This window comes from Delphinapterus leucas, chromosome 3, assembly GCF_059928025.1.
Source record: "Delphinapterus leucas isolate spDelLeu-1000000601 "Yukka" chromosome 3, BTC_Dleu_Yukka2, whole genome shotgun sequence".
In the NCBI taxonomy this organism is placed as follows: Eukaryota; Metazoa; Chordata; class Mammalia; order Artiodactyla; family Monodontidae; genus Delphinapterus; species Delphinapterus leucas.
Window position 1 is genome coordinate 114102684 of NC_143131.1, and position 22182 is coordinate 114124865.

The 22182-nt window shown below is 50.9% G+C and overlaps 2 protein-coding genes across 2 annotated transcripts in view; both read right to left on the bottom strand.

Moving 5' to 3' along the window:
* The window catches only part of DCANP1 (dendritic cell associated nuclear protein 1), a 35956-nt gene extending 18290 nt beyond the window's left edge, over nt 1-17666 (bottom strand). Inside the window, 7 exon segments of the mRNA XM_089908572.1 lie at nt 1182-16546; nt 16549-16619; nt 16621-16759; nt 16762-16878; nt 16881-17046; nt 17049-17160; nt 17599-17666. Coding sequence (XP_089764698.1) covers nt 16452-16546; nt 16549-16619; nt 16621-16759; nt 16762-16878; nt 16881-17046; nt 17049-17160; nt 17599-17666 — 768 coding nt within the window. The 3' untranslated portion in view covers nt 1182-16451.
* Nucleotides 17667-19082: 1416 nt separating this feature from the next.
* TIFAB (TIFA inhibitor) lies at nt 19083-21522 on the bottom strand. Its single transcript, XM_089908470.1, has one exon. It carries the CDS (start codon nt 20271-20273, stop codon nt 19530-19532), a length of 744 nt encoding a protein of 247 aa, XP_089764596.1. The 5' UTR covers nt 20274-21522; the 3' UTR covers nt 19083-19529.
* Nucleotides 21523-22182: the final 660 nt, after the last annotated feature.

Sequence of the window (22182 nt, forward strand, 5' to 3'; positions counted from 1 at the left end):
TCTTGATGGGCCACTGAATTCAGCACTAGGAACCAGTGTTTGTTTAAAACAACAAAAAAGAAAAAAATTCTTTTTCTTTGAAAAATGACAAAAATCCCCTTCCCTTTACCTGAGTCCTATCTCTCTGTTGAAAGTTCTGTCTTCTTTTTATTTTTTATTTAATTTAATTTTATTTATTTATTTATTTATTTTGCGGTACGCGGGCCTCTCACTGTTGCGGCCTCTCCCATTGCGGAGCACGGGCTCCGGACGCGCAGGCTTAGTGGCCACGGCTAACGGCCCCAGCCGCTCCGCGGCATGTGGGATCTTCCCGGACCAGGGCACGAACCCGTGTCCCCTGCATCGGCAGGCGGACTCTCAACCACTGCGCCACCAGGGAAGCCCCTGTCTCCTTTTTAAACAGTACAGTTCTCCAGCTTCAGTATGCATGAGAATTACCAGAAGAAAACCACATGAGATACCAATTCACATCTACTAGGATGGTATAATAAAAATAAAAAAAAAAAGGAAAATAACAAGTGTTGTTGAGAATGGGAATGGAACACTCATGCATGGGAATGTAAAATGGAGCAGCTGGTGGAAAACACTTCGGCATTCCTCAGAAAGTTCAACATAAAATTATCTTATGACCCAGCAATTCCACTACTAAGTATATACACCAAAAATTGAAAACAGGGACTTGAACAGATACTCAAAGACCAATTATAACAGCAGCATTATTCACAAAAGCCAAAAGGTGGAGTGTCTGTCAATCAATAGGAGAATGAGTGGGTAAACAACATGTGATATATCCATGCAATGGAATATTAGTCAGCCATAAAAATGAAGTTACGGTACATGCTACAACATGGATGAAACCGGAAGATATTTACTCTAAGTGAAACAAGCCAAACACGGACACATATTGTATGATTTCACTTACATGAACTACCTAGATTAGGCTAATTCATAGAGACAGGGAGTGGATTAGAGGTTACCAGAAGCTGGCGGAAATGGGGAATTATTGCTTAATGGGTACAGAGCTTCCGTTTGGGGGTGATAGAAAAATTCTGGAAACAGATAGTGGTGATGATTGCTTGTGATGTTGTGTTGATGTGATTAATGCCTGCCACTTTATTATACATTTAAAAATTATTTTGTTATATATATTTTACCACAGTTAAAAAAAAAAAAAGAATTACCTGAAGAGCTTGCTGAGATACAGATTCCTGAAATCCACTCCCAGAATTGACTCAATAAGTCCAGGTTGGGCCCCAAGATGTGCCTTCTTAACCGCGTCCTCTCTTCCGAGAACCTTAACCGCATCTTGTATCTTTGCCGTAAACTCTTTCCCGCAAGCAGTTTTACCGCACCGCTTGGCCGTAAGGCACCTCTGCCGTAAAAGATAAAGTAACTAGGTGACGGTTTGGTTTCAAGGCCATAAGATAGTATAAAAGAGGCAGCTAGTGATTCACAGCACTCTTCGAGAGCATTAATTGTCAATTCTTTGGCTAATTTAGATCCAAATTGTTCTCTAATGCCATCTTTACCAAATTTATCATTGCAGTATTAGAAGTTGGAGGCAAAAGAAGAATCAGCACTTCCTATCCCCCCCTCCCTCGGCCAAATAAATGGTTACATGATTCCTGATGAGTATAAGTTTCTTGAAAACGGTGAAAAAAATTTTGCAATTTGATAGTGGGTAACGTGATGGAGACAGAATTTTGGTATTTGGCACAGAATTTGGCTTAGATGATTTGGTGAAATTTTAAAACTGGGCATGTGATGGAGCATTTAAATGTAGTCCAGATGTGTACTACCAGTTATATGGGCTACATGTATTGGTAAGAAATATCAGCTTTACTTCCAGGGAAATCTGAAGAGACTTACAGCAGAGTTTTCTTTAGTATTGTAAAGAACTCACATACACCTGACATTAGATCCTAAACCCTTAATGATCGACTTTGAGAAAGGACAATCTCTAAGATATATCCAGATACAACTGTAATCATGAATCTACACACATGTTTTTTTTTTCGGTACGCGGGCCTCTCACTGCTGTGGCCTCTCCCGTTGCAGAGCACAGGCTCCGGACGCGCAGGCCCAGCAGCCATGGCTCACGGGCCCAGCTGCTCCACGGCATGTGAGATCTTCCCGGACTGGGGCACGAACCCGTGTCCCCTGCATCGGCAGGCGGACTCTCAACCACTGCGCCACCAGGGAAGCCCTCTACACACATTTTAAATGTATTCAAATAGTTTCTGTATTTTCATTTTCCACAATAAATTTTTAAAATTTTGTTATTAATTTTCATGTTTCATTATGTCCTTTTTAATGTCCTCTTTTATTTTCACTATTTTATCTTTTATGTTATTTCAATTGGTCTTATGGCCAATTTGTTGTGCGACGAAACAGCCAGCAGCAAAGATTTTTAGGAATTCTTAGGTGAAAGAAGACAGCATGACCAACTACAGGAGGGGATTGGAACCCAAATCACCCCCTGCTCCTGGCTTTTGCCAGACCGAGCAGAAGAGTCTGTCTGGGGAAGTGCAGGCTGGAGAAGGATGCAAGACAAGGCTCTAAGTGCTTGTATGACACCTTTAAGCATGGACTTTTTCTAGGCAGTAGGGAATACCAGAATATTTTGCAGTGTTGTTTGCAGTGTTGTCAGATTTGCAGTGTTGTTTTTTTTTTTAATGTATGAAAAATTTTGTAAAAAGTGGAGAGAATAGTATTATGAACTTCCCATACTGAAACTGAACATTTTTTTACACAACTACAGTGCCATTATCACATCTCACATAGTTTCTTAATATCTGATACCAAGTTCATATTCAAATTTCCAAGATTGTCCCCAAAATATTTTTGTTTTAAGGTTGATTTGTGTGAATCAGGATTCAAATCAAGTCTACCATATTGCATTTGTGATTTTGTTTCAGAAAGATCACCAAAGAAGGTGAACTGTGGAAGGCTCAAGTGTCCTGGCTTGGGAGAAAGGCCAAGCTGCCTTGTTTTGGTTGAAAATATAGGTCTGGAGTTCAGGAGAGCAGGCGGGGCTGGGATCATCTCTGTGTTTGTGGGTGAGAAAGGGTGGGGTCCAAGCCCTGGGGAGCACCAGCCCTAAGGAGTGGCAGGTGCGAGAGTCTTAGGCAATCTTCTAAGAGAGATGGGGGAGGGGTGCCTGTGGCCAATGTGTCTGAGGGTCAGGTGGCCCAGCACTGAAAAACAACTTTGATGTTTGGTTCAAGGGGGGCCTGTAGTAACTCTGAGGATAGTCTCAGTGGAATGGTGGGGGTGGGAGTCCTTCTGTGGTGCCCAGAGCAGTGGGTGGAGAGAAGGATGAGGGATGTGGACACCTCTTTCAGGAAGCTCTGCTGACAAAGCATGAGAAAATGGGCCACAGTGAGAGAGGGAGTCTTGGGCAAAGAAGATATCTTTAGGAATGGAAGGTCCATGAGTCTCTAAAGTTTGAGGCCAGAGCTTGTCACTAGAGAAGGAAGGATCGGGATGGTGTGGGTAAACAGAAACCACTTTCTGAAAGACAGACTAGCAATACATATCAAGCTCTTCAAAGTGGCCATAACATGGAGCTTGCCCACAGAAACTGATACAAAGGACATAATCAGAGGTGCACAGCATGATTTATCTAGGAAGTTTGCTGTTGCCTTATTAATAACATTAATTATTATTATTATTAATTATTTACAGGGAGTCTCAGCCTCAGCACTGTTGACGTTTGAGGTCAAATAATTCTTTGCTATAGGGGCTGTCCTCTCTAACAGCATCCCTGACCTACTAGATGCCAGCAGCCACTACGCCTCCCAAGTTGTGACAACCGAAAGTGTCTTCACACATTGCAAAATGCTCCCTGAGGAGGGGCAAAATCAACTGAGGTTGAGAACCACTAGGTTAAAGCATGGTATGTCCCTATGGTGGCATGTTACAGTGTCATAAGGATAGTTTTCAAGAGGCATTAAGGACGTGTGCACAAATCTTTACAATATCATATTGAGACAACAAAAGTCACACAGGCACTTTTAAGTTCAAAAATATGACTAAATGTATAAAATACACACACATCATACATGGCAAAAGGTGGGAAGGAAATAGACTAAAAAATAAAAAGAGGTAACTTAGGATGGTAGGATGAGGGATCTGTTTCCAAGTTTCTACATTAAAAAAACCATTTTCTACACTGAGCATGAATGTTTTATATTTGTTTTTAACACGGTGTTGCCAAGGACCTGGAAATTGATTTTAAGGAAATTTATTGTGAACTATAACAAAAGACACAGAAAAGTGCCGGAATCATGAGTGTACAGCTCAGTGGATTGTCGCTGAGTGAACATACCGGTGTAACCAGTCCCCAGATCAAGAAACAGGACATCCATCAGCAGCCCTTCGGAAGTTCCCCTGTCTTCCCTTCCAGTCACTACCACCCTCAAGGATGACCTGCTTCTGAGTTAAACACCACAGATTACATTTCCTATTTTAAAACCTTATACAAATGGAATCATGCAGTGTGAACTCTTTTTCTGTCTAGTTGCTTTTGCTCAACGTTGTTGATGCGATTCACCCACATTATGGTGTGTAGTCGTAGTATATTATAATAAGCATATATAGTTTTTAAATCATAAAACTATTTTTAAAAATATGGCGGATGGCAGCTGTCAAAAACCTGGATGTTTTCCACTTCCCAATGAGGGCTCTACAGTGCTTCTGCTAGGGAGTTGGTTATGGCCTCCTGCTCCCAGCCCTCTGTCCTGAAGTTTCTGTCTCCCAGTTGCTTCTCCAGGCCTCGGATGGATCTGTGCCAATCTCACCATCCCTTGGCTCACCTGCCATCACCAATGACACATATTAGTGTTTGAACCCCTCAAAGAAGAAACCAGTCAGACAGGGTGGGAAGGGGGCATGTGCATCTTGCACAAGGCTGAACGAGACCGGAAGTGGGGATGTGGGTGTCTAGGATGGGGTCAAGTCCTCCTGAAGGGCGAGTCTTCACCTCCGTTCCTATGGTGACCATGGCTGACATGCCACTGACAGAAAATCAGAAGTTTCCTGGCAAAAGCAGCCTCATCTGGCCTCCTGGCTTGTCACATTCCTCAGCATAAAGCACCTCATGGACATTCTGTTATTTCTCACACCAACCTTATAAAGGTGGGGCTATCATGATTTCCCATTTTATTACCATGAGACTGAAACTGAGAGAATTTAGCTTGTGTAAGAGCACAATCTGGGCTTTGAGCCCAGGTCTGTTGTGAACCCCAGGATCACCCCCACAAGGCCGCTTCCCTGTCCTTTTCATGGCTGGCTGAGATGGGAAGATGGGAGTCACGACTCAGTCTTCAGTGATGGACTCAGTCTGGTGGCCTGGTCCCAGCCAGCTGTATGGTCAGGCAAGCCACTGTCTCTGACGATGATTTGGTTGGTTTAACCATACAACAGGTAGCTCAATATCTCTTTTCTTGTTCCAAGCCCTGCCTCCTCCAGCCGGTAGGAATCTCTGGAAAAATATTCTGGAAAAATGGAGGCATTTTTACAACTCTCTCCTCACCTAAACCTGCTGGGCCAGGACAGAGCACAGAGCCTTGGGCCCTGACCATTATCCTACACTTTGGATCCGGGCTGCCCCAGGCTTTGATGTTGTCTTGGTAAATGTCCCTGAATCACCGGTGGGATCTGATCTCTCCAGCACCTAATAATTCAAACAGCCTGGGGCAGTGAGCAGCTAATCAGCTGGGCAGCCCTTGCAGCTGCACAATGAGGTGGAGGGAAAAGGGAGTGCTTTCATTCTTAGGGTCTCATTCCATGACCTGATGGCCAAGGCAGACACCCCTGTCCGCTAGCCCAGGGGTGAGGTTAATTCCCGCAAGGACCCGGGCGGGGATCTGCCTGGCCGTGGTGGCGGTTACATGGTTTGAATCATGGCTGTCCTGGCCAGGCCATCGGGTGGGAATTAAAATTTAATTTAGAGAGTCCTGTCTCTGCGGCCCTGGTGGCCGTCGTCTGGGTGACTGACTGGCTGGTTTCTTTCACCTTTGCACGCCTTGGGTTTTTACTGGCGGAGGAAATGAAGGCTGAACTGGGGCAGGAAAGTCCATGTACACAGGTGTTTCTGGTTAGCCCCATGCACCTCGCCCAGGGGCACAACTGGGGGCCAGAGATGCCTGTGTGAGCCTGGCGCCTCTGTGGCCCGGCAGCTGCGACAGCTTTGCATCTAGAGAAGACTGGGCAGGCGCTCAGGCTGCCGCAGGGCAGAGAGAGGTACCCGCGAATGGTCCCCTGCCAGGTCCTGGGAGCCCAATGACCGCCTGCCAGTGATGTGAGATCATACAGGCAACTGGGTGAGAGCCACCCAGGCCTCTGTGCCTGCAGTGGGCGGCTGGTGGCACCAGGCCCTGACCTGGGAGATTAGCAGCGCTCTGAGGTGGTGTTTACACATTGCGGCCAGCACTGCATGTGGCTGACCTGCCCCCATTTTCACACCTTCTGAAGGACTTAGAGATCCAAAAAGCATGCCCTTCCTGGCTTAAAGGGTCCTTGGAGGGACTGAGGAGGGCAGTCTTGGGCTTGGCCAGAGACAGACACCTGCAGGCTTCTTTCAGAGGTTGAAGAATCGACATTCTTCATCCTATAATTATCTCCATGCTACCATCCGGGCATTTCCACTGTTACTCATTTACAGCCTTGGGCAAAGACACTCAGGTCTCCTTTTAAACCCAGGGTGCATCGTGAGGGAGGAGGTCACATGCCAAGAAATAGCACAGGGAGATACCCACTCCACCTACCTCAGTTTTCCCATCTGTAAAATGGGAATCAGGAATGCACTATGCTGGGTTGGCACGTGGATAAGTGAGAGGCCATTCATAGAACATCAAGCCCACAGAGAATCTTCACACAGCTCTCAACTGGGCATCCAGCTCCTGGAAACATCTCCAGGGGAATAGCTCAAAAGGAAAATCATTTTATAAATAGTTTAGGGTGTTACTTTGAACACAGTAAAAAAAAAAAATGTAACCAGTGAAAATGCTGCCCATAGATTGGTTATACACTGAGGTGTGTCATTGATGCCATTAGTGAATAGCCAATAAGATCAATATGACAAGTATGAAGCCATGTCAAATGCCCAGGAAATAACTGAAGAAAGCAAGTGTACGCACCCTGATTATGACTGTGGGAAAATGCATACCCTGAAAAAGAAAGACTGGAGGGAGATGTAATTGCTTATTTAAATATATTTAAGTCATTCAATATTTAAATGCATAATAAAAATGAAAATTAAATGAGAACAGAGATTGATATGAATGTGTCTAAGTTATCAAGTTCCTGCTAGGATGAGAGTCCATGTCATCAGTCCAGGACAAGATGTATGTGGTCACAAAGGCTGGAGAAAAGCCTGCAGCTGGGGCCCTGCCCATGCAGAGACCGTAGAAGCAGAGTCATCAGAATGCATGTGGACACCTGCATGAAGTTCCAAGGTTGGGCAGGGTGTCCTGGGGGAAATGGGGCTGAGCCCCCATCACAGTCAGCTTCCTTTCACAGCCCAGGACCCCACATACACCCCCTGCCCCTGTCAGTTGGAGAGGGACCTTGGCCCCTGAGGAGGGCTGGGAGTGTCCTCAGGGCTCTGACCGGCTCACGGCTTCCCCTAGCGGTAGGGTGAGGGAACTGCGTTTTCATTGCCATTAAGAGTTCCAAAGCTGGGCAGCACTGCGGAGGGGACCTCCTGTTCTGAGTGAAGCAGAAATGAATGGCTGTTGTGTGTGACCGAGTGCATTGGAAGATGGAGGGAGCCTAAACCGAGACCCTTGAGAGCAGGCTTCCTTATCTTCAGACCCCTGCCTGGTGAGCCGCAAGACATAGCTTGTGGGTGTCTCTCTCCCTCAACAGACTTATCGTTCAAGGCACAGCTTTGTCCTCCTCCTACCGGAATCCTCTTCTGACCAGCCCAGCACTTGCCGCCTGAGCTCAGAGCCCTTCTAGAATCTGGATGTAGTCCTGGGTCCCTCACCCTTTCTCTGCTGCGTCTCCCTCTCCCCCCAGGCTTTCAGAACGGACCTCAATTCCTTCTTACTGAATTGCCACAGATGCAAAATAACGGTTGGAATAGCAGCAATGATTTGTGAATTTCAATTCCTCTCCTAAAACCACTTGTAGATAGTTTTGCAGTTTGTCCCCTCCCCCTCCCTCCCTCCTCTTCCTCCCCACCCCACCCCTCAGACAGGAATTATGAGACAGTAACTCATATCCCCTCCCTTTGCATCTCCTGTTCTTCCTGTGGTTATCAGGATGGTTACTGCAGGGAGCAAGCCTGGCTGTGATCTACCTCCCCAGTGCCAGACCCCACAAGCACCATCAGATAGGGGTCTTGTCCTCTTGGAAGGAAGGGCAAAAAAGATAACTTCCAAATGTTGAGCCCTTGCTGTAGGTCAAGCCTTGTACTAAGGGCTGCACGTGCATCAGCCCATTTCAACCTCCCAAACACCCTAGGAGACATGCATTTCTGCTTTACAGATGGAAAAAACTGAGGCTGGGAGAGGGAGTAAGTGATAGAGCTGGGATCCAGACGTTGACTGTCTGACTCCAAAGCCTAGGCTTTTCTTTGTTCTAAATCCCTCCACTGAACTTCTCTTTTGTGTGCGGAATTCTAGGAAGTGTCGGTTCTGTTTCTCATCAGCGGGGCTTCCTGCTCCCCACGGAGCAGGGCCTCTGGGCATTTGCACATCATCCCTAGTGGGGAACCTTGGGTGTGCAGAGCCTCATCTCAGGGTCCAGGATGTCCAGAACCAGCTGGAATCAGAGGCCTTCTGGCTCCTTTCCCCGCCACATGGAAATGTCATTTATAGTCAGCCGGCTGTAGTTGGAGAACTGCCTTTTAGGTGCAGAGTCAAAGAACCACATGGAAACACTTTAGCCTGAGCCGGCACTGGAGAAGCCCTGGCTCAAAGCCATGAATGGCGGCAGGTCCAATAATGCTGAGCTCCAGGCATGCATGTTGCCAAGAAGCCAGAGAGGTCTGGAGACTGACCAGCTCCCTCAGCTCACGCCAAGGCCCTGCACAGTGCTGGGCTTGTGGATGCTCAGGAAAGTAGCTTCCGGTTCTCTGTGAGAGAAGGGCCTCAGTCCTGTGGGCTGAGTGTCTTGATGATGAGATGCTCTGTTCTAGAGCCATCTTGCGGGGAAGGGGGTCTAAATCAGGGGACCATGAGGTTGTATGGAGGTTTATGTATGTTCCTGTGTCTGAAGAGGAGCCACAGCTTTCTTGGCATTTTCGGAGGCATCCAAGACGCACAAGAGGCCAAAGATCACACTATCCAAGAGACTGTAGCAGGAACAAGGGGATTACGCCATTTGGCACGCCCAAACATACAAGCCCACCTCTGGGGCTGCTGGTGGGGGGTGATGTGCCAAGCTGCTGCAAGTATGTGAGGATGGGGAATGGCTACCCAGGTCAGGTTGGCTCTGAGCAGAATGGAGCTCCTCATGACTCCCTTCCCACTCAGACCACACAGGCTGCAGAGAGCATCCCCCGCTCCCACCCCCCGGCCTTTGGGGAAGATGGCCTCCCCCACCATCATCTGTGAACCTCATCTCCAAGCTTAGGGCTTCCTCCCCAGGTGGTGTTGCCCCCTCTCTGAGCTCCGATTTCCCCATCAGCCTGGGGCCGTATATCTTCTCCTCCTTTCTCCTGGCTGCTTTATAGCTTGCTGGAAACACCTTCCTTTAGCACTTCGAAATGTATCACTTGAAAGCATCTTAACGTTAACCAACGTGATTCTTTTTTAATTTGAAGGGGGTTATTTCTCCGAATGGCTTTCCTGATCATATAGGAGGGCATGCTCCTTAATATTAAACTTTTTCTTCATAAAGAGGAAAAAATGACTCACATCTGTTTGATATTTAATTCAAATTGAATGGCAGGACAGGAACAAAATTACACTGCAAAAGGCCATAAAGCGTGATGTTTAAAAGAGCCAAGCATACCAAATCTACATGTCAGAAAATTTGAAATGACACGGGATTGAGGGGACACGGCCTGGGCAATGAGGTGTCTCCTACCCAAAAGCCAGAGGAGTAGTAGCCAAGTTGGGAGAAAGTGAGAGGTAGGAGAGGGGCTCACTTTGCTCTGGAGGAGGGATGGGTTTCTGCCACATGTGAGTTTGGGGTCTGGGATTCAAGCCTCAAGTGGGGGTCTTGATGCCTTCTGGAATTCAATGCCAGTTGCTCTGGGTTGGGGGGTAGCCTGTCTGGAGCCTCCCAAGGGGCTGCTGGGTAATGCTCACACACTGCCTGGGTGGCCAACCAGACATTGCCCTGCTGTCAGTGTCCAGCAGGCCTTGGGGTTTGGCTACAGTTCAGAGACGGAGTTGAAAGCCCCTCTGCTTCCTGCTGATCAGTAAACCAGAGACTCCAATATCCTTTGTCTAAGAGGGATGAGAGGTGGGGTGAGGCCCAGGGAGCTGTGCTTTCCTTCCTCTAAACGCCAGGCAATCTGTCACTGCCCCGAACTCTAAAAGAGTTCCTGGGAAAGAAGGGAGTGTGGTCTCTTACTTAACACCCCCGTTGCATGTTTTAAGCCAGAGGACTGATCCCAGGGCCCTAGCACAAGCACTGCCACTGTAAACCATATCTGGTGACATCTGCTAGACGGGCGTTGACAATGTGACTCTGCAACCCAAGCTCGACCAGAGCTGATCAGCTGCCCTTCACCAAGTGTGCATGGAGCGAAGGGGGTGAGAAGAGCAAGGATCTAGAAGAAATCAGATACTGGCTCTCCCACTGACCTGCTGAGAGAATTTGGGCATTCATCCCCTCTCTGAGCCTTAGTTTCTTCTTCTGTTGCATGGGATGGTTTAACATCTTCATAAGGTTATTTTGAACATCCACACATTCACTTTTAAGTAGCAAAGCATTATACAAGTTTCTTAGGATGGCTACTCTGACCCCTCTAGAGCCTCTGTGTACTAGCATCTTTATTTCCAAGGCATTTTCGCATTGGTTATTTTGTGTCTCTGGCCCACAGTTGAGCACAAGGGGCAGGCACTTTTTCCATACAATGGCGTCCTGGAGCTGTCTCATGCTGTCTTGTAAGAGACGACTGTTAAGGCACTATTAAAAACTAAATTGTATGAACTCACAGTTAAACAAACTATATTAAATACAAAGTTAATAAATAATCAAAACACAGCTTCCTAATTATTTCACTGTATTTTACTGTATCTATGCTCTTGTAAATTGTGTCTGTATGGCAGAAATGCTATGAAAAGCTGTGCTCGCTGTGCATCTCTTTCCAAATCCAAGTTCAGTGATGTCATCTTGATAGGTTGAAATTGACCACAGTTGGAGAATTTACACCATGGAAATCGGAGATGGGTAACACTACAACCAGACTTCACGCACCACCCAGAGAGCCTGTTGTTAAACATTAACCAGCACGTCCCTGATTGTTGAGGCTGGCAAAGTGAGGCATGCGGAGCTTTTGGTGACTTTCTCAGTCTCACGGCCATGATGAATGTCTTTCTCTCAACCCGCTGCTCTCTCCATCAGAGTTAGCTGTTCAGCATTCCCAGGACCTCATGTCCAGGGTGTATAGCATTTCGTTACCCAGAACACTCTGGCCTGTTCTGAATGCCCCCTACCACTCCTCTAATGAGATCTCCTTGGCTTCTGTTTTTTCCTCTGAGCTGAGCCAAAATATTCACTCTGGTTTGTAAAGCATGCTGAGAATCTCAAGTGGAGGTATCTTCTCTCTAACTTTAACTTTTGCTCTTAAGGAGCAAAACTCACAGCTCATCATTACCTCATGGTTTTCTAACCAACACTTTACCTGGGGTGCTTGACAAAGCCCAGAGGCAGGCGTGTGCGTGTGCGTGTGCGTGTTGGGGAAGAAGTCAGACCGCATGAGGCTTTCCTGATGCTGCAGCTTGAAGTCTGCACAGCAACCGCAGGCCCCGGGGAAGAGGAATGTAAAACCGAAAGACGGAAGACGGAGCCCCCTGATGATTAGCTTCCCCCTCTGGCCTCCAGCGAGTGCCACAGGGGACTATGTGTTCCTCAGTAATGAGGCCCAGCACTGGTGCTGGAAGCCTCTGACGTCAGGCGTCCAGCCTGCCTGCTTCCAGGGCTCTAGGGCCAGAGCTCCAGCGTGGGAGCCCTGCGCCTCGTGCGTGTGTTTCCAAGAGGTGAAGGGCTGGGTGGTTGTGTTGCACCACGGAGGCGGGACTCATCTAGAAACAGAAAAACCTGCTGGCCTCTTCTCATTCCGATCAATTAGTTTTTTAAAGTGCACGTTAACCTTTTAACCAGCATCCTTGTTGTGGCGTGATGTGCTTCTCAAAGCCTCATTCCCCGAAGGTCTGCTTTCACCCCCTCCAAATTCTTCCTCACAGTCAATAGACACTTACTGAGGACCTACTGTGTGTCAGGTGGTTGTTCGATCTGCAGACAGTTTCCGCCACCCCCAGGGCTCTGCTGGGGGGGGAGTGCCGGCGTGATGCAGAGCACACAGCAAGTACCCATATGCCCAGCTGAGGAAATACCTTTTGTTCCATGGATCATGACTGAAAATCCGCTCTGAGTGTCCCAACACTGGTTTGGAGGTAGGAAGGAGCTGGCTCTTTGCGGGAAAAAGTCAAGGAAGCTTTCTGGAGGGAAGAGCATTTGGGGATGGGTGGTGGTTCATGTTCAATAAGAAATGGATGGCATTTTTTGAGCATTTCCAAGGTAGGTGCTGAGATCCCGTACAGGTTGTGTGTTTCAGTCTTCACAGAGGTGGGGTAGGTACTAATAGTATCCTCACTTTATACACGAAGAAAAGAGGCTTGGAAAATGAAGTTTCAGGGTCAGGAAGTGAAGGGCAGGGGGGATTTGGACCCTGTTCTTCTGCCCTGCCTCTCAGGCGGGAGGGGAGGGCTGCAGAATCAAAGCAGACATCCTTGCAGGACTGTGTGGGCCAGGCCAGGCCACATCTGTACCTCACTGTCCTGCACTTGTCCTTTGTGCCCTCTCCCTTCCTTTCTTACAGATGCTGAAGGTCATACAGGCTGGGATGACAGTGGTAGAGGGGGATTTATGTTTGCCTATGGCTTCAGGAGGCCCCTGAGCAGCGGAGCCCTCTGTGCTGTTCATCCCCCTCCCATCTCTGCTCCATTTTTGGCGGCCACCCCAGGGCTTCAGGCTGGGACTGAGGGCACTGAGGTGGGCACACTCCCTGTGCTGGGTTTGACAGTTTGCCCTCAGAGCCCTCGCTCCGCCTTCCCTCCTCGGCTCTGTACTCCGGGGAGTCACCCCTGCAGGCTGCGTTTCCTAGGCTGCTCATCAGACGCCTTGGGCCGGCTTCGGCCGCTGGGGGCCAGGAAAGGGGAGAAGCCAGGATATTTTGCCCTCTCTCTCAGCACCTTGGGGAGGGTCTGACAGCAGCCGCATCTCTTCTGTGGCTCCAGCTCCCGCTGGATGGCCTCTGCCTCCGAGGTCCCAGCTTCACGGGTAGTTCTAGCTCTGTGCCGCCCAGCACCCGCTCTGGTCACACGGTCTCCGCAGGTGCCCCTGCAGCCCCAGGGGAGGGAGCTAGCCGTGGTAGCACTTCTTGTGCTTGCCGAACTCTGAATTGCATTGCCCGTGTGGCTTTTCGGCAACTCTATCACCTGTATACCCAATTCACTGAACCAAATTTTTGAAATACTTAGAGTGGTTTTTTTTTTCCTGACTGGATCCTGACTGATATACTCTGGGCCACCGTCACCCCACCTGCCCCACAGGCAAGGTGACCTAATAGGGTCCATCTTCCTAGCCCATCTGCAGCAAGCTGCAGGTGAATGAAAGAGTGGTATCACAGCATCCCCATCCCTCAGAGAAGCAATTATGGAAACCCCATGTCTGGCTGCCTGGCTGAGCTCTCCCTCCAAAGGCCCCCGTCTCTGCTTTATTCTGAAGACTCCCCACCCCCTCCCCCCCGGCGTGCACATCTTTAAAGGAAAGTGAGGCAGACATCCCAGCGGGGGCTCCTTCCAGCAGTTAAAGTGCTTGGCTCAGAGCCTGGGGCGTCCTGATGGCTTTGCCTAGTACCTGCTCTATGTAAGCTCTGTGTTAGGTAACGCAGAGAGGATCGGAGAACAGAGGGGAAGGAAAGCCCCCTCCAGAACCCCAGACCCCACGGTTTCTCCCTCCTCCCTGGACTGTGATTTGGTTTTGATTCACATCTGCCCTTTCTCAGACTCCTTGTTTCTTGTTCCCAAACGTCTGGAGCTGCGCACTCTGGTGATAGTGCCCCTTAAAGAAGTGGGTGTCACGGGGAAGTGGAAGCAGAGATAGAAACAGCTCAAGGATGCTGACATTACTGCGGGACACACATTTTTGTGGTGCAAGCCCCCTGCCAAATGGCACCTAAAGCCCTTTCAACTCATGTGCCTAAAGAAGGAAATAATGAAACTCTTCTGTTGAGGATCACCTGGCTCCCCACATCCACTCACTTAGGCTGTTTTGTTCCCACTGGAGCGTATGATTGGAAAACAAAGGTAAATGAGAGCAATTTATTCCCGGATCATTTTTTTCCCCCAGCAGCATTAAAGCTGCCTCTGGCCTAAAGAGTTTACAAACTCTAAAGAGAGATAACTTCCCTTCTCATGGCCCGGTCATGGGGAGGTAATGCATGTTTCCAATCAGCTGAGAATGTAACTCAAATGGTAGATTTTATTTCACTTTAATCCGCCTGTGAGTTCACTTTCAAGGTAAGAGGGAGCACAACCTGCAACGTGAATAGAGTTGATTAACCCCGAAATCTCCTCCTAAAGGTGGAGGAGCTGGCCTAGCTCCTCCTTGCCTGGCTTCGGGGCCTGGTGTGGTAGTGCGTGACTGGGGCACGGGGTGCAGGGAGAGCTGCCTCAGTGAGGGGAAGCTGCCTCAGTGATTCAGAGACCCACTCGCCTGATGGAGGCACCAGTACCAGCAGATGCCATGGAGTGGAAGCAGAGGAAGCAGAGGACACAGAGCAAAGCTGGACAGCCAGACTCACGTAGCAGATACAGCAGGAGGCAGGTCTCCCGGCCCAGTCCGGCGGTGGGAGGAGGTTATGGAGGCAGCAACGAACCATTCACCTGGCATGGGGGCTCCCTTGCTTTTGCACATCTCTTTGCTGACTGCAGCCTGGCCACTCAGTGGGCTGCTGGGAAAGAATCCCTTCTCAGTTTGTGTCTCAGCTCTCTTTGGTCACAGGGCAACCTTGAGCTAGCCCCTTAACTCTGTCTTATTCACGTTTACGAAGTAACCTCGATTTGAGGGGAAAGGGAAAATGTTTCCTTTATCAGCCTACGGTGAAAACTTCAATGTCGCTCTTTCCACTGGGTAGGCATTGCCCTCTCCAATCCTTTCTTTGAAAATGCAGATGCCTCTAGCAGGGCCAGATCTTAGCATCCTATACCACAGGAAATCTCTTTAAGAGACAGTCTTGTTTCAGGGAGGCTGTGTGCTCCTAGTGTATGTTTGCGGTAGGTGGTCTCTGTGGCCCACAGGCCTAGACTCAATCCAGCCAGCCCAAGCCCTGATTGCTGTGGCTGGGAGCCCTCCCAGGGTCTCCTGGGGACACCGACGTGCCTCTGTTTGGGGCAGGAAGTGACTGCTTCCCTGACCACGCGTGCCTGTCTGTCCGTCCCGGCTCTGCCCAGCTCTGTGATGGCCGTCAGGAATACAAGAGCAAACCACCCAGGGTCCTTGTCTGTGTGGATCTTGGTGTCTCACAGGGAGAGAGACATGGAAACCGTGGGCGCAGCGTCCCGGTGCCGGGAGGGAAGGGCTGTGCACGGCTGTGGCCAGGACTGTGCTGCCTGATGAGTCTGCCGCCGCGACCTGACGGCGTTTCTTTGTGCCTCAGAGCCCCACGCTGGGGTTGTTGATGGAGCATTCTCGTGTCTCCCTCAGCACGGGGCTCAAGCGAATGCAGTGACTCACAGACAGGTCGGGGGGACTCCCATTCTTAGAAGAGCAGAGGAATGTGGGGTTATAATGCCTGAAAGGGCACAGGGAATGATTTCTAAATTTCCAGATGTCCTCTCAGAGAGTTGTAGCGCTCTGGGGTATGCCTGAATGTAATTGATGTAGTTCTTTGTAGCAGATGTGTGTGTGTGCATGTGTGTGTGTGTGTGTGTGTGTGTGTGTGTAAGCTGAGTCCATGTGTCTATATGCATTCAATTCATTCCACTAAATCAAACAATGAAAGCAACCCTATTGAGCACTTCCTGTGTGCCAGACACTGCACCAGGTTCTTTATATGCAGTGCCTCATTTTACCTTCTCAAAGCTGTTATTTTCCCCATTTCCCAGAAGAAGAAACTGAGGTACAGGGAATTTCAGTCACTTGTCCAAGATCCCAGAACTAGTAAGTGTGGAGCAAGAATTCTAACCCAGGCAGCAGCCTGACTGCAGAGCCCCTGCTTGGAGCCACAACAGCGTGTGCGCGCGCGTGTGCGTGTACACCCCTCAGCCACATAGGCTGCCCTGTGTATGCGAGCTGAGGGAATGCAGAGGACATTGTTGAGAGGGACTCACTGCCCTGCTCAGTCTGTCTGAGCAGCAAAGGAAAGGGGTATCAAGTTCATGGACCAGGGCCTGAAGCCAACCTGATAATTCTAACTTCTGGGCGAGAATTGGAGGGTGGGTGTTGGGGTCTGGTGATTTAAATGGTTTTCCACCGAAGAAAAATGGAGCCTTGCATGGAGTGGAGCTTTGCTGTTTAGGAAACGTGTATGAGGCAGGCAGTGAGTTTCCGGAGGGGACTTTATGAACCCGTAGAGTCTGAAACAACAAGCTGGGTGTTTCCTGGCTCCCTTCTGCCCTGTCTCTGGTTTGCCCTCCTCCCGCGTGCTGCACAGTCCATCCTGGGGCCCAGAGGGCCTCCCAGACTTCACCCCAAGTCAGAGACTCCCCCAGGGAGGAGGTGGGCTGCTCCCTCTCATAGGCCCCCAGCTAGGTTGGGTTTGCCCCTTCCTGGAAGGAAGAGGACTCTCGGTCTATGGCAAAGGTTCCCTGGTGGAGCAGGGGAGCTGCACCCTGGGGGCTCTGGGGAGCCACCAGCCAGCTTCCTCTCTCCAGCCTTTGACGTTCAGGTTTAGTCTTCAGGCAGTGGCTTTTCCGTTCTGCGTGCAAAGGGCTGCTGCTCCCTAATGCATAGTTTGGGGAGCACTTCGGTCTGTGGAGGGATCATTGTGTGAAAAATAAAGGCAGTCCCAAAACAGTGGGCCTCATCAGACCACAGCACACATGGCTTCTGCGGCTCACCCGCCCTGACCGTGTGTCTCCCATTCTACAAACCCTGAATATTGGGGCTTCTGGTGCCAACGTTCACAATAATAAACCCCCTCCTGACTGCCCACCAGGTCCGTGGCTAAGACAAAATTCTTCATCAGGGAATCACAGAGTGTGGCTGAGCCCTCAGGCTCCAGAGCCATCCCGCCAGGCTCCCAACCTTCTCTCACTCCATATTCCTGTCTAAGGTGAGCCCTTGGGTCAGGACCTATATGTTTCCCTCTCTCAGGTCTCACGATAGTAGCTAATACTTACTGAGTGGCTGCTGTGTGCCAGGTGCTGCACTAAGTGCTTTATATGTGCCACCTCCTAAAACCCTCACAGCCCACTGGCTGGCTCCAGTGGGGAGCCCAGCGGGCTCCAGCAGGGAGGTGCTATCTTCTTGCGCATTTTCCAGAAGGAGAAATAGAGACCAAAGCAGCCTAAGTCACTTGCGCAAGATCACACAGCTAGTGAGTGGCGTGACGTCGGGCAAGATACTTCACTTTTCTGAGCCTCAATTTCCTCATCTGTACAATGTGGTTAATACCGTTGTCTATCTGGGCATTGTGGAGATTGAATGGGGGAATGTACACAGCACCTAGCAGAGCGTGGAGTACATAGTAAGCACTCACCAGACACGGCCACTTAATGGTAGAGCTGAGGTTAGCACCAGCATGAAGAGAGAGAAAACACAATGTCTCTAGCACTGCCCACAGTGATCATCTCCTGAATGCATGTCTTTCCTGAGTCCCAAGTAAGCTCCCTGAGGGCAGGGCCTTAGTCAACCTGTTCACTGCTGGTTCCCCGGGCTTTGCACAGCATCTGGTACAAGGTGGGTGCTTGGTGAAAGTTGAGTGAAGGACTGCTTTGGTGGTCCCATGGGCCATTCACAGCTTTGGACAGCCCCTTCTTCTCACATCCCTTGACCCCCTTTGCTTTGTGGCTGTGACCTGAGTGTATCTGCCTCGTTCCCTATTGGATGGAATCTTCCCAAGTCTGGGCAGTCTGGGTCCCGCCCACTGCTATCTTCCCCAAGGAGAAGATACTCAGGCCTGGCAGTGCGGTTGAACTTCCTTGCAGCCTACCCTGGGTGCAAAAGGATCTCTCTTCTTGGGCGGGAAGTGAGGGGTGTTGAAAGCCTTGTTGGAGGTGGTTACAGACCTTGGAATGTGAGCCAGCTAGTGGGCAGCTTCAGTGCCTTGGATATCGTACAGCTGGTTCAAGGCTGGTGGCAACCATCCGGGTCTGAGGTCCCTCCCTTCATTACACAGATGAACATGGTTTCTAGACCACACTCCCCCTCCCTGGGATGGCATGGAGCGTGGCTGCTTGGGCTCAGCTCCCCAGCACATACCTCCCAACATGCACTGAGAAAATGAGCACACTCTCGATCCCCCACTAGTCCACCCCCATTGGCACATGACCCACCCTTGAGTGAAATAACTGCTGAACTGTATTCTGTCACAACCTCCCAGCCCGCCCTCTCATAGAATTAGTCCTGGAAGAGCGCATTGCTCTGGGAAGCTACCTTCCCTGAAGACCTTTGCCCTCTGGTCAGCCAAGGCTTTGATCCAGAAGTGAGAGCTGGGGAGCATGAGGATGAAGAGAATGACAGTGACGATGAATTTCCGGGCAGGCCCAGCCCCCAGCTCCCCATCCCCAGGAAGCCCTCAGCTCTACCTCCATCCTTTTCAGAACCGTGAGCCCCCGCCTTGCCAATTTCCTCTTACACCTCTTCTCTATTTCCTGCCCCTGCCTCTGCATGACGATGTGGCGTACAGGCGGCCCGTCTGGGGATCAGGGAATCCTGCTGGGTATGCCAGCTTAATGAAATACTTGCAGTTTATTAAACACAGGCTTCCCTAAGCCCCGAGTGCCTGTGGGTATTTGAAAGCCCAAGGTAACCCCAAGCTACCACAAACGTAATTGCTACATGTGTCCATGCATTCCTGGTGCAACCTCAAACTCCAGCTCTTAAGCGGCACACAAAATTAGCAACATAAAGTAACTCCTAGTCAGACGAGAGGGGGAAATGCGGGGAAACACTGAGAGAGGCTCCCAGAACCCCTCAGGGCCTCTAAAAGTATATGAAGTTCCTGTTACCTTGCATAGCTGTGGATGTGGAGGGCACTCCCCTCACCCCTGGTGGCTCATGCTTGCAGAATAGGTTCATTATTACGCGGCAGGCCTGGCTTGTCAACCTTGCATGATGTAGCTTGACTATTTCAAGCCCCATTTCAGCTAAGGCTTGCTCCGGGGTGGCCGGCGGGGCTAGCAGAGCGCACTGTCTGGGGGCTCCCTCTGGAGCTGTATTTCTGGTGCTCCTCCAGGCCTGGGCTGGGAAGGGCTGTCAAGAAACCCCAGGTGACCCGGAGCCTGCTTCCCTGAACCTGAGGGAGGCTGCTTCTGGGGGATGATTTCCCATTCGTCGGTCTCCTCAGCCTGGAGCCTGTAAATCAGGGGCGAGGGGCTGAGTTGGAAGCAGCAGACAAAGGCCTCCAGGGAGGTGCCTCCCTCGATGTGGACCACCATCTGCATGCCAGAGAAGGCGACCCTGTTGACGGTGCTCAGGGGCATCTGCTCCAGGAACCTCAGCGTCAGCCCGTTGACCCACACGCAGCCCTTGCGGCTCAGAGCCTTCAAGTTGAAGGCCAGCCGGGCACCGCCCTTCTCCAGGTAGGGTTCCAGTGACAAGTGCCGGCGGGAGAGGCGAGGGAGCTGCAGCCGGAGGTGGGCATCCAGGCCCCGGCCCACCAGCAGTGGGCTGGTGTCGTGCTCTAGCTGCGGAGGGACATTGGCGAAGGTGGCAGGGCCTGGCGTGGGGTGGTGCAGGCTCACCCGCAGGACCGTGAGGGGCCTCTCCATGGATGATAGCCTAAGAAAGACGGAGCACAGACACACAGGCGTGGGTGGAGGCAGACACTCCTCTGTGATTCCCTGAGCCCAGACATTCTTGCCCACCTCAGGGGCTCCCAGCCACCTCTGGCCAAGCAGGGCCGGGCACTGAACGTCCATGCAGTCATTCTGCTCCAGCCAGGCTGCAGCCACGGCCAGAGCTGGTGTGGAAGCTCAGGCCCGCTGCTTCTAGCCTCAGCTTCATCCCTAACACACTCTGAGTGAGGCATGCTACTCACTCTCCAAATTTTAGTTCTCTCTTCTGTGGCGTAGGTATGTTGATCCTTGTCTGTGCGAGGTCCAAGGCGTACCAGCCTGTGTGGTGGGGTTTGGGTGGCCTGTTGGCATTTGGGGACAATTTGCCCTGCCTCATGGAAAGGGAAGGACGGAAGGTAGGATCCACCTTCCTTGTATCCGACAGTCACACAACAATTGCCTGCCAAGCCCTCTGCTGAGCCAGGCGCTGACCAGTGGCTGGGGATGAGCTGATCAACAGGAACGCCCAGCTGGGAAAGGAGAAGGGGTTTCTAGCTCCCGGCGTTGTGGAGTGACACAGAAGAGGGGACCCCCGCCTGCTCCTGGGGGATCAGAAAGGCTGCCTGGAGACCCCTGGGCTCTTCTCCTCCTCTCTTCCCTGAGGCCTCCCGACGGCAGAGCTGCCTCGATGCCCTGTGTCCCACTGCCTGGTCCAGACGGGGCCTGGCCACAGCAAGTGTCTGGGGGCACACCTGCCAAATGGCTAAATGAGAAGAGGCTCACACATGTGAAAATCATGGGAAATCAAGTCCAGAGAGACCCCACATGAGAGTCCGGTCCTTAAAGGCTGTGGGACAGGCTCCAAGTCCCTCCAGACCCCGGACTCCCTATCTTTTGGGTGAAGTAATGGTGAGAACCTCCCAATCTGATAGCGAGCACAGAGCCCTTAGGGCACGTCCTTTTCTCTCGTGCACACACGCAGCCCCACACAGACACACCACAACCACACCCCGCTTCTTGCCCCAGCCCGCAGAGAACCTCTCCCTGAGGTGTGTGTAAACTAGGCCCAGGACAGCTGAGCTGGACAGCCAAGTCCTCAGGCCTGGCCAGGAGCTCAGAGATCACTTCCAGGAACCAATCCCATGGCCCAGGGACCCTAAGAGAATCCCTCAGAAAAGAAGGGTTCAACGCTGCTCTTGTGACCTTACTCTCTGCTCTGCTGAGCCCTCCAGAGCTGATAGAAATCCCCCTGCTGGCGCAGAGCCCCTGCAGAGGCCTTCTCTTTGCTCCAGGACCCCAGCTGTTCCAGGGAAGCGGAAACTCAGAGGAAGACCCTCTGGGGTATGTGCCTGGTGAGGAGCCAGCAGGGGCCCCTCCCAGTCCCATCAGGCCTTCTCCCCTCACTGTGAGTTCCAGTCTCTGACCTCCACCTACCTTATTTCCAGGGTCACATCTGACTCCGGCACTGCAGCTGTGAGCTCTCGGGAGGAAGTGGGTCTAGGCTGGGGCGGGTCTGGGGATGGCAGCTATGGCTGTGGTTAGGAGAAGTGATACGTCAGAATGCTCATGAGGTTTGTTGCTTTCTTCCTTTTTCCCTTTAGGAAAGAAAATGGAAGCGTAATTTCTTGTTGCAGAAGTGCAGCCCCACTGCTAAGAGGTTGGAAACCCCAGTCTGAGACCCTTGCTAGCAGAGGCCCCTGAGTTCCCTCCCGGGTTTCATCTCTGCCAGTCTCTACTGCCCCATCCCCAGGGACCTATTTCAGGGTATGAACAGTTCCTCCTCCCCCCTGCCAGGTGGGTGGGGCAAAGGCATCCCAGACCTGTTAGAAAGGGGAGCTCTTTTGGACAGAGGGCCAGTGAGGGGAGCTCCCACTGCATGTGGGAGACTGTGAGGGGGCCACTGTGGCCAGACCAGGGGTGGCCAAGGGAGCTATGGGCAACACAGCGGTCCACTGAGTGTCTCAGGAAAGGGCAGGGCCTCAGGGGAAGGATAAAACAGCTACTCACAGAGGGTGGCCTCTCCAGCAGTAGGACAGCAGGAAGGCCACCTTCT